Source organism: Rattus norvegicus, chromosome 10, assembly GCF_036323735.1.
Source record: "Rattus norvegicus strain BN/NHsdMcwi chromosome 10, GRCr8, whole genome shotgun sequence".
NCBI classification, from domain to species: Eukaryota; Metazoa; Chordata; class Mammalia; order Rodentia; family Muridae; genus Rattus; species Rattus norvegicus.
In genome coordinates, this window is record NC_086028.1 from 83,628,879 (window position 1) to 83,641,573 (window position 12,695).

The window sequence follows — 12,695 nt, forward strand, 5'->3', positions numbered from 1 at the left end:
CTGATCCAGTGTTTTAAAATGTCAACTTACACTTCAGTGCCAGCATCTCATCCCGGCAGGCATTCGCCAGGACTGCCCAACACTGAGGACAGCGCTGGGCGGAGTGAAAGTGCTGAGCGACTGCTGCACGCACCCACGCAGGCCGAGGCTCAGGGCACTGCAGGGTCAACCAAATCAGAACATGTATCTACTCAGGGGACGGGCAGCTATAGTCCTCACTTTGTAAGGGCTTTCCCTCTATCCGGTGAAGTCTTACTTAGAGAGTGTGGGGTCCAACGCCCAAAATCGAACCACGTGGGAGGTGAAAGGAAGAGAAGTAGAAATTTGAGGTCATCATCAACTATGTGATCCCCTGTTTCAAAGACTAACACTAGCTGGGTGCAGTGCACATTTTTGGGATGCAGAGGCAGGGGGGACTCTGAGTTGAAGGCCGGCTATGCAAGCCAGGGCTACGTAGTGAGACGACTGTCTCAAAATACAGCAGCAGCAGCAGCAGCAAAACACCAAAAATAAACAATGAGTTATTTTAAGGTTTTCAAAATATTAAATTACAAAAAGCCTATTTTCTTGTGTGCTACAAAGTACCAACAGTAGGCAGTTTCTTGTGCCTTCACTGTGTGTCAGGCAGGTTGCTCATGCTATACAAACTCAGAACTCAGTCCTCAGGGTGGAGGTATTATATTCATTACAGAGACTGAAAATCAGAGATTCAGCTTAATCTGAAGAACTTCTCCAAGGTCACATAGATGGTGACTAGAAATTGCATAGTTCAAACCCCGGCTTCAAAGCTAATGCTGGTAAGCAGGCACTATAAATATAAATAAATTCCAAAATTACTAACTGTAAGCTCCAGGGCTGGAGAGATGGCTCAGTGGTTAAGAGCACTGACTGCTCTTCCAAAGGTCCTGAGTTCAATTCCCAGCAACCACATGGTGGCTCACAACCACCTGTAATGATATCTGATGCCCTCTTCTGGTGTGTTTGAAGACAGCTGCAGTGTACTTATATATAATAAATAAATAAATAAATCTTTTTTTTTTTTTTTTGGTTCTTTTTTTTCGGAGCTGAGGACCGAACCCAGGGCCTTGTGCTTCCTAGGCAAGCACTCTACCACTGAACTAAATCCCCAACCCCATAAATAAATAAATCTTTAAAAAAAAATTAACCATCTAATCTTTTTGCAGAAAATCACAGTAAAACTAACCTTAGAGTTTAGACAATGGAAGAATGGAAAGGGAACTTTGTAATAATGCTATGTACAATAGTGGAATTACACTAGATTATTGTAATATATGCACTCAAACACAAAAAATATACTTTAAAATTCCACTTTTTAATCATGTATGTGTGTGTATGTAAGCGTGCACATGTATGAGCACAAACTAGTATGCACGTGACTGCAGTGCCTGGAGCAGGCCAGACAAACTGGGCTATAGGTGGTTGTGAGTCACTGGACAAGGGTTCTGAGAACTGAACACAGGGCCACTGGAAAGGGAGTACACACTCTTATCCTCTAAGCTGTCTCTCCAGGCCCCATAACACTAACACTCTGTAAACCTCAGGGCAGTAACACACTTGAATTCCTACCTACTTGAAAGGCGGAGACAGGAGAACTCTAGCAATTCTCTAAGAGTCTCCAAGAGTTCTAACAACATAAGGAGACTATTTATAGTACATTTTAAACCAGTTTCAAGAGTGGGTACACTTTGGCCCAGACATGTTATCACTGTGTTCCTTGAGACAGTCAAGCTCTGCAGCCCAAGGTAGCCTACAGAAATCCTCTAGTTTCATGGTGCTGGGTCACAAGCCTGGGATACTACCACACATGGCAAAAGTGCATTTTAATAGTTCACAAGTCAACAATTTCCTTTTATAAACTCTGTATGATACCTTAACATTTTCATTTTCCTATTGAAATTAATTTCAAAATCTAAATATTAAAAGATACAAATGAGCTGGTTCAAAAATTAGGGTAAAGTGAAAACATTTTTGGTGCTGTTTTTTGAAACAGACCTTCTTCCTTTGGATCATACATGTAGCCCAGGCTGGCCTAGAAAATGAGGCAACTTTACTGCCTCAGAGTGCAGAGTATGGGGATTACAGACTTGCTTCATCACGCCCAGCATCATTCTCCTCCATGACTCCAAGTCTCCCCTTCCATAAACTGCTTAACAGCCTACTCGAGACCAGCACAGATCTCTGCAAGTCCCCCACTTAACCTTAATTGTTCATCAGCAGGAACTACAAATCTTTACTCTTTTCCTTGGTAACTTATATATATTTTTTTCTTTTCTTGTAAGTATTTTGCCTAGACATATGCCTGTGCACCATGTGTGTGCCTGATAACCACGGAGGCCAGAAGAGGGCATGAGATACCCTTAACTGGAGTTACATGTGGATGCTGGGAATGGAACTCAGGACCTCTGGAACAGCAGCCAGTGCTCTTAACTGCTGAGCCATCTCTCCAGCCGTTCTTCACCTGCTTTTACAGGATGAAGAAAACAAAGTTAAAGTAGCTTGCTTGCTTACTTTTCTTCCTTTCCTCATTCATTCATTTTTTAAGACAGGGTTTCTTTGTATAGCCTTAGTTGTCCTGAAACTCTCTGAGGTCCAGGCTAGCCTTGAACTCAGAGATCCACCTGCCTCTGCCTCTGCCTCCTGAGTGCTGGGATTAAAAGTGCAAAAAATTGTGCCCAGCTAAAAGTCACAGACAGTCAGGATATACTGAGTTGGTAATAGCTTTTGTTGTGCCTGCCAACGAAGGGCCATATAGGTCTAAAACCTAGTGCATCTTGACCCTGCCCTAATCTAGTAGTCTTTATTTGTTCTTTTTGTCCCTCCCCCAATAAACTCACTCTGCAAATACGAACCACCTAGAGTAAGCTCTGACTATGGTCTCTTGTTACTGTAAACTTTAAGTAAACCTTCGTTCCTCTGTCTGTATCCTGCAGTGGATCATAAACAGGAGCCAGCAAGATGGCTCAGCAGGTAAAGGAGCTTCGTACCCAGCCTAGAACTCAGGGTCCATCCCTAGTGCCCATGACAGGAGAGAACTGACTCCAGCAAGTTGTCCTTTACCCTCTAAGACCGCCAACCCCATAAATATAATTTTAAAAATCTTTTTAAAGTTACATTAAGGGCTGGAGAGATGGCTCAGCGGTTAAGAGCACTGACTGCTCTTACAATGGCCCTGAGTTCAAATCCCAGCAACCACACGGTGGCTCACAACCATCTGTAATGGGATCCGATGCCCTCTTCTGCTGTGTCTGAAGACAGCTACAATGTACTTATATATAATAAATAAATCTTTAAAAACAAATGATTATAAAAAAAAGTTATATCAACAAACATCATAGTTCTGTAATTGATATACTGATTATAAATTATTTGGCAAATACTGGGTATACTACTGGACTTCATCTCCATATTATGTAACATGCTACAAAGGCATGCCCAGAACAATCTATTCATTTTTACAATGTTGCACTTTTCTTTCTCAGTGTAACCACAATTCCTGAGGCTAAGGGGTAAACAGAAGAAACTGCCAGTATGTTTCATATTTAACCAAATCCATGTCTATTGTAATCTAATGGAATAGGTGACTTTAACCTTAAAAGCAAGTTAAAGGACTAAGCAAATGAGTTAATGACATTCCTGACTGTAACTGTCAGCTATGGCCAAGACACAAGGAAGGCCAAAACAGCCCCTTAATATCGAGTTTGTAGAAATATTTAAACAACAAAAAACGTTTACTAGACAAGAGGTTACTTCCCTATCCCTGTAATACCAAGCATTTCATATACCCAGAAAAAAATTATTCATTAATGTCATTTTGTTCATCCAAAGTTTTCAAAAGCTAATGCAAAGTAAAAGAGCACTAACTAGCTCGTCCGTGTGTGTGTGTGTGTGTGTGTGTGTGTGTGTGTGTGTGTGTGTGTGTGTCTGGGTGTGTATTGGGGGTGTGTGTCTTTGTTTTCAAAAAATCACAAAATTCAGAAAAATCAATCAAGTATATAAATTACACCCCACAACCCATATAAGGATCTATTGTCAGTCATGACCACATTAGAATCCCTTCTTTTTTGTTTCACTATGTAGCCCTGGCGGTCCTTGAACTCACAGAGATAGTCCTACCTCTGGCAGGCACCATCACTGCCCAGCTACATCAGAATCCTTTTATCAAGTAGACTAAAATGCATTAGGAAATAACATTATAAAATTGCAACTGGATATCTTGTTACTTCCCAGTTAGTATCCACTTGAGGGCCCAAAAGTTTACTGAAACTACATGATCAGAGAGGAAAATGGGGCCAGGACAAGCACTTATATCGGTTGGTGGAAGAGTGTTGTTCCTTCTCCCTCTCTCCCTTAGACTTCGCTGGTGTCTTAAAACATTTTACCTTGCACGTCTAAAAATACTCTTCCAGAACCTCAGCCCTATACTAGTTCGAGAACTGAAAACTTTAATTCTGGTCCCAACTCGTTACAGGTCAGGAAACAGTATTTCAAGGGACAGGAGTGGATCTTCAGCCAGTAACAAAATTGTTCATTAATTTGAAAGGAAAATGAGGTCAAGGTTTGAAATGGACAACTGTAGAGAATAAAATGTATTTTTTGCTCTTTTACATTTCCTACTGACCCTGGGTTTCACTCATGCCAGGCAAGTGTCCTGTTACTATGCTATACCTCAGAACAGAAGGGCTCGGAGAGGTCAACATCCATGACCTTTCGTAATTCCAGCAAAAAGGACCTAAATGTCTTATCTTGGTTCCATGGACACCAACACTCACATGGCAAGCACACACACATACACCCACACCCACACACGTGCATGTATGCAGACACACAAATAAAATAAATTTTTAAAAATCCAAAGGCTGGGCATGGTGGTGATCCTAGCAGTCTAGAAAGAGGCAGGAAGATCTCTGTGAATTCCGGTCTTGTTGATATAGTGTTTCTAAGCTAGCCAGGGATACTAAGACTGTTTCAAAAAATGAATACAGATTCAACAGCATCAGCTGCCTGGCCTGGTGGTACAGGTCTGTAGTCCTGGTTTCTGAGGAGTGTATGTGGATCCAAGGCGCAATGATACTGAGAAGGCTAAAGGCAGTCCTGTACAACTTAGAAAGACATTATCTCAAAAAAAAAAAAAAAGACAGTTTGGTCGTAGCAAATTAGGAAAGCATGTGTCCAGTGTGGGTAAAGTATATTTAACAGCATTAACCAATCTTTTTATTTTTTAAAAATTTATTTATTATATATAAGTACCCTGCAGCTGTCTTCAGACACACCAGAGGAGGGCATCGGATCCCATTACAGATGGTTGTGAGCCACCATGTGGTTGCTGGGAATTGAACTCAGGACCTCTGGGAGAGCAGTTGGTGCTCTTAACCACTGAGCCATCTCTCCAGCCCCAGCATTACTAATCTTATCAGCATACTGAAAACTGACCTGACCTGAAGTAGATGGGTAATAGGGCTGAAAACCTGAATACTTCTGACAGCTCCTGCCTGCACCCCAACGTCTGGGAAGCTAAAAAGAGGGTCCTAAGCTGGTAACCATGTAGGTTCCTTTGCTACTGAGCTATGAACAAGGCCTACTGACACCATTGTATGCACTATTATGTATTTATGAGAAAACCAGTAAAGTCTAACGAAAAATAAGGAATACAGTCAGTATTTCCAAAATAGACCCTTCTGTTTCCTAACTATGGTCTTAACATCTCCAGGCACTGATTAAAAAATAACTTAATGCCTGCTAAGGTAATACTACGGCTTTTTTAAGTTTTTTTTTTTTTAAGTAAACTAAAATAAGGACTTTCTCCCGATACCTTGGTATCTTTATTATGGACTTATGGGAAGCATGATAAAATAGAGACTGAACTTAAAAGAAAATCTCAATTCGAACCTAAAGGCAGGACTAGATTTTTGAAATATCTCTTGTTAATCTTGGTGAGTGTTAAGGTAATGTTGATTAACACACTTAAAATGAAAAGACATTCATCTGATAGCATATACAAAATATATTCGATGAATTTTAGGAAAATAATTTCTCCATACGTTTAGTTGATTTTATGGTAAGTTATAGCAACAACAGAACAAGAGGAAAACATTGAGTGTAAAAAATAGAGAGCTGGGAGGTAGTGGCACAAATTTTAATCCCAGTACTAGGGAGGCAGAGGCAGGTGGATCTCTGAGTTCAAGTCCAGCCTGGTCTACAGAGTGAGTACAGATCAGCCAGGGCTACAGAAAAAAACAAACAAACATAAAACAAGAACAGAACAAGAAACAAGATAGAGATTGGGGGATTGGAGAGATGGATCAGTGGTTAAGACCACGTTAACTGCTCTCAGAGGGGAACTAGCTCGGTTCACAACACCCACATTACGGCAGCGGCACTCACAATCTCGAGATCCAGGGGAATCCTACTTGTTTGCCCTCTAAGGCACCTGCACTCCAAAAGCATGCACATGTAAACATATATTCACACACACATGCATTCACAAATCAAATCTCTAAAAAGGAACAACGAACCCCCCCTCCCTCCAGAGATGAGGATGTCGGCCCTCTACTGTTAAGCTGCACAACTTCACCACCTTATCCATACCCTCTTGGGCCCTAACTTTCCTTGAACATAGGACAGAACTAAGAATCAAGTTTAGATAGCACGTGTAGTGGAGTCTGAGACAAGAGAAGGGTTGGAAGTTCCATGCCAGCCAGGCAACTCTGTGTTTCTGGCCATCCTGGGCTATGTGAAACCCCGTGACCAAAACAAAGTGGGGCTGGAGAAGCTTGGTAGCTAAGAGCACTTGCTGCTCTTGGACGGAACCAAGGCTCAGATTCTATCACCCGCATGGTGGCTCACAACCACCTGTAACTCCAGTTCCAGGGGATCCGATGCCACCCTCTGACGTCTGTGGGCACCAGGCAGGCATAAGGTGCACACATGCATGCAGGCAAAACAATCACACACATAAAATAAAGTGTATCTTTAAAATACTTTAATGAAATTAAAAAACCACACGCACATACACGCAAAGCAACAGAGGAAGGAACACGGAGTTTTACGCCTCTGGGTCGGTTTATCCTCTGCCCTGAAGCCCCTGTTCTGGCTTTACACAGACATCGCAGGTTTGGTTTATATAACTAGTGATCTCGCTTTAATTTGTTCTCCTTCAGGGGCAGTTCGGGAGGACACACAATTTGAAAGGAGGGTCTCACTCTATAGCTCAGGCTGGTCAGAAACTCACTATATAAACCAGACTGATTGGAACTGGGGGACAAATCCTCTTCAGTCTCCCAAGGGCCGGGATTACAGTTCCCAGCCACTAGGCTCCATTTAACCAAAAAGCTTTTCTGTATCTCTGGCTCTGAGAGCGAGATATCAAGCATGTGGCCTCTGATCTCAGCATTCAAAAGTATACAGAAGAAAGCATTCCCAAACTGGACACTGTGGCAGCACATGTCTAGAATCCCAGCACTCGAGACAGCAGTAAGGGGGTCACCGACAGTTCCGGGCCACTGTGGGCTAAAATTTGTTTCAAGGGGGTTGGGGGATGAGGTATAGAACTTGTAGAATCTTGTGCCAGGCCCCCAGTACCACAAACACAAAATAATACCACTCAAAGAGAATATTAAAATATTTTCCATAAAGAGAAGGCCTCAAAGCATCAAGTATGCAAAGACTGAAGTCCCTCTCCTCCTGGGGTGGGGCAAGAGTCCTTCATTTGTGTTAGTCATGATCATGATTTGAAATCAGCTATTACTTTTTTGTACGTATTTCCAGATCTCACGAAAAGTCTCATTCTGTGATAACCTACTTAGCACCAATCAGCCCCGTCTAAAGGAGCCTCTTAGTTCTGAGGATTTTTCTATTGTTTTTATTTTCAGACAGGATTTCTCTATGCGTGAGCTGTCCTGGAACTCAATGTACAGTAACCTGTACTGGATTATGCAGAGATCCCCCTGCCTCTAGAGTGCTAGGCTTAAAGGTGTGCAAATGACAACCTGGCAAGTTTGGGGGCTGAAAAATTCATGAAGCAGGCAGGCAGGTGTGGCACAGGGCAGTGTGGCGCACACCTTTAGTCCCAGCACTCTAGCGGCAGAGGCAGGTAGATCTCTGAGTTCCAGGCCAGCCTGGTCTTCAGAGCAAAGTTCAGCCGTGACAGCCAAGGCTGCACAGAGAGTCTGTCTCAAAAAAAAACCCTAAAGGGGTTGGGGATTTAGCTCAGTGGTAGAGCGCTTGCCTAGCAAGCACAAGGACCTGGGTTCGGTCCCCAGCTCTGGAAAAAAAAAAAAAACCTAAAAAATAACAAAACAAAACAAAAAACCCAACAACAACAACGGAATAAAACTGAAGCAGAGGATGGTGGCTCACATCTCTGATCCTAACACTCAGGGGGCAGAGAATCACCTCAGGCTCAGGGGCCACATGAGCTCCTGCCTTAAGAAAAACAAAAACAAAAAAGTACTTAAGGATAAGAAACAGTAATATTGCTTTAATGCACAAAGGACGCATTCCTCAACTCAAAAGGGAAACTCTCAACTCAAAATAGCAAGCTGGTCAGGAACTCACTGACGTTTTGGAGTCTTCATTTTGAGCTCTTCAGAGTAGCCCTAACCTGTCAGGTGTCTAAGGTATTAATTCCAATGGTAGAGACTTTTACAGTAGTACTGAACTGGAAACCACCATAAATTAATCTTTTTGGCCTCTCTACTTTAGAGGAATACAACGCCTCACATAGGCAGTTTTTATCATTATGCCTTACCCCCACCACCACCACCATTAAGTTACAAATGGGAACTCGTGTAACCAATTACCCTCATTTTCTCCACTTCCCACTGCAACATCGTATTTAAAGTCTGAATTTAAATTTCCTTCAAAGCTCTCCTGCCTTAATCTTTCTTTATAACTTTAACTATTTTCTCCTGTACTCTTAAAGTATAACAAAGACTATACAGAAGTTTCATCCCTAAGTGAGACTTTCACCCCAAGCCCACAAACTTTTGTTTCAAAGTCATCTTTTAAAGGGAGCTGAAGGGAAACACTGAGTGTTAAAAATACAACAAGAGAGAGGAGACAGAAAACTAGCAAGTGAGATGGACACTGAGCCCGGAGCCAATACAGGTCAGCCTGAGCCTTTGCCAGAAAGGGCTAGGTAACATTTTCTCTTGTTGTGTAAGTTTGTCTCTCCGTCTACCAATGAATCCTCCTGAACATTTGTACTTCACCAGTTGTTACAATACTTCCCAAAGGAATCCCTTTTTCAGTTCGTGAATTCTCTTCTTAAGAGCTTTCTGACTATCTCGGGTTCAATTCCAAGACTACAAAACTTCTTCTCCAGAGGGCAAACTTAAGACAAAAAAAAAAAAAAAAAGGAATGGATTCTCCGAAGGCTCTAAGACCTTCCTCGCATCCTCTGAACAGATTATCTAAGTTCCCAATAAACAATGAACCACAAAAATATAGACTAAACGGGGAAGAGGAAGTATTAGAACAATATCCAAACAGCACGAAAACCCCACAGTCGCCTCTATCGTCCCAGTTTACCACCCCCAACTTCCTACTTCCACCGAGGACTCATCGATTCCCGCACGGGTGTAGATAAACGATTCACGAAGGCAGCAGGTGCTGGCCAGTCGGGGACCGGGTGCTTTCACTGCGAGGTGGAAGGAGGCTAGCCAAGGGCTGGGCAAAGAATGGGAAGCTGGGTGTTATGGGGGAGGGGGGATTTAGGGCGCCAAGGCTAATTCCGGCCAGGGCCCGCGGGTGGAAGGGGCAGCAGGCGAACCTCCCGGAAGGCGAGGCAAGCCGGTGCGCGGGGCTTGCGGGTCGCGAGCAGGGGAGGACGCCGGCGGCCCCGCTGAGGGCGGGTGGCGGGCCGCACAAGGGAGGCGGCTCCGGTAGGGCGACTGTTTGGGGTGCGAGAACTGGCCTTCGCCGCCGCCCGAGACCCCTCCGAGCTCACACCTCAAACCTGCTCTTGGTCACTCCGTTCACGTCCCTCCTCATGAGGCCAGCGGGTGCGGCCCGGGCAGGGCGCTGCGGCGTGCGGAGTGCAAAGACAGGGGCCAGGGCAGGCCCCGGAGTTCCGGGAGCGGGAGGCGGCGGCGGTAAGGCGCGGTTCGCCCGCCCGACGCGGAGGAGACACCGCTCAAGTCCCGCGGGGGCCTCCACCACCGCCCGCGGCGTCCGCGGCCGCGACGACTGCCAGTCGCTAGCTCGGTCCTCTTCAAAGCCTCAACTTCAACCCAAAACAAAAACACTCCCCACCTGCCAGCAACGCCGCTCCTCATTGGGCAGAGCCGCCCGGGCCTCGGAACGCCGGGGGAGGGGAGGAGCGCTCCGCGGCGGCGGCGCGAGCCCACCCCTCCCCCACCCGGCGCAACCCCGGACGGTGAGCCCGCGAGCGGCCGGAACGTGGGGTGACCGTGCGCGAGCCCACTAGGACAAGGAGAGGCAGGGAAGTGCCCAAGTGCGCGCCTGCTTGCGTGCGTGCGTGTGTGTGTGTGTGTGTGTACAGGGCACGGTGCGCTGTGGGGCGGGTGCGAGTGCGCGCGTGCTCGCGGTCCGGCGAGAATTGCAGAGCAGGGACCGCACATCACCGGATCCCCTCCAGCACTGCGAGGACTCACTGGCACGTACTGACCCACGCGGAACCTGAGCTTTCAGCCTAGGGTCCCCTGCCCTGATCTAGTCACTTCCCAGGCGGCCTGAGCTGGCACCCACATCTTTCTGGCCTCCCAACTCCCGTCCTCTATCACTCACTGTCGCCTTGAACCCAAAGTGCAGCAGGCGGTCCCTGCTCGGAGCCATTTTCCTCCTCTTTCTAGACGTCTCTAGGTTGGGGCAGTGCTGCCGCCGGCGCCGTAGGTGCTGCCGCCGCCTCCCCCGCCCCGATGAATTGCATTACGGGGTGTTGCAGGGAAACCTGGGGGGTCGCTGCGGGGCGGATGGCTCTCACTGCCTGGCTCCAGAAGACAGAAGCAGGTTGCGCTAAGTGGAGGACCTAGCGCGAGCTCTGCACAGGAGCGGGCAGCCCGGCTACACCTCGGGGTCAGGGCGTGCAATGCCCCGGCCCGGTACCCATTCCTTGGGCCGGGGGAGGGGCTGGCGTCGATCCGGTGGGGGCGGGCAAAGCACAAGGGCCATTGGCTTCCCCGCCCCTCCGGCCGGTGGCGCCCAATGGGCTGTAGTGGCTGTCCACCCTCCAATCAGAGAGCTGGTTGGTGAGAGCCTCAGCCTGACGCCATTTCGGCGGGAGAAACAAGCATGTAGGAGCGAGTAGGCGGGGGCGTTTGCCCGTAGGAAACTATGACTTTCATACTTAATAGAGAAGCTAGTCTGCCATCTTTATGTCAACTCTAGCCTTCAAGACTCCTAAAATTTGTGACCTCGTTCCCATGAATTATGAAACAGCCGATTGAAATAGCTCCTTCAAAGAGAAACATTACAAAATGTACCAAACCTGAAACATTAAAAACTATTATAGGGGTTGGGGATTTAGCTCAGTGGTAGAGCGCTTGCCTAGCAAGCGCAAGGCCCTGGGTTCGGTCCCCCAGCTCCGGAAAAAAAAAAAAAAAAACTATTATAAATCCCAGCCGTCCTGATTAGGCTGCAATACCGCTTACATTTGTATACTCAAAGCAGTTACAAGTTTACCCTCAGCCCCTTTATAGTTTTAATTAGAATCCGAAAGATGAACGCTAAAGAGCAAAAGTTGTGAACCTTAAAAAAAGTATTTTATCACTTATTGTCCCTAAAATTTTCCTGTTTTATTTTTTATTTTTCTGTTTTGAGACTGTTTAGGTAGCCTGTTCTGGTTGTCTCGAACTCAGAGATCCACCTGCCTCTGCCTCCATTAAAGGCATTTGTCATGTCTGACCGAATTTCCTTTTTTCCCCTGAAACAAACTAGCGGGGGGGGGGGGGGGAAACGAACTCAGTTATTGGGCCCACAAAAACCTAGGTCCAGGGCTGGAGAGATGGCTCAGAGGTTAAGAGCACTGACTGCTCTTCCAGAGGTCCTGAGTTCAATTCCCAGCAACCACATGGTGGCTCACAACCATCTGTAATGGGATCTGATGCCCTCTTCTGGTGTGTCTGAAGACAGCTACAGTGTACTCATGTATATAAATAAATAAATAAATCTTTAAAAAAAAAAAAAACAAACCTAGGTCCATAACTGGCATTCTCCAAGTCGCACAAGCTTTTAAGCATTTACTTCAGCCAGTGAGAAAACATGAAACGTTAGTGGCATCCAAAAGTTATTTCTTCCAGCGAGAATTACGATGAATTTGTAACTGCAAGTTGGGAAAAGTGAGAAAAGGTGGCAAGACAGAAACAAGTCAGATATGGGAAAACAAAAACATCTGGTCTCATTGGTCAACCAACTGTGCTGTGGGCCCATTTAGAATAGTGCTCAGTGAAGCGATTGGTTTAATTCATTTGGATTTTTTTGAGAGGCTTAACAAATGGAAATACTCAAAGAATAACATTGTATGGTGATGTACTCCCACCCTGTAAAGCAGAGTAAGGACTGCTTGAGGTCAGGATCATACTGGGCTAGCTAGGGACATTGTCCCAAAGATACAAATCACAAACCATAACCCCAGCAATTTATAGGTTATAAGGCCTATAACCCCAGCAGTTAGAAAGAAAATGCAGGAAGAGAGAGTTCATGGTCAGCTTCAGTTA

The 12,695-nt window shown here is 45.6% G+C and overlaps 1 protein-coding gene across 10 annotated transcripts in view; it reads right to left on the reverse strand.

Annotated features, from left to right (window-relative positions):
- Positions 1-11,144, reverse strand: part of Fbxl20 (F-box and leucine-rich repeat protein 20) — a 62,985-nt gene extending 51,841 nt beyond the window's left edge. For 2 of the 10 annotated variants that reach the window (XM_039086781.2, XM_063269801.1), the window contains exon 1: positions 10,273-10,509. Coding sequence is in view for 4 of the 10 variants with exons in the window: in XM_039086778.2 (XP_038942706.1) it covers positions 10,768-10,815 (48 nt within the window). In the remaining 6 variants the exon portion in view is untranslated. 10 annotated transcript variants of the gene reach the window in all.
- Between the last annotated feature and the right edge of the window lie 1,551 nt (positions 11,145-12,695).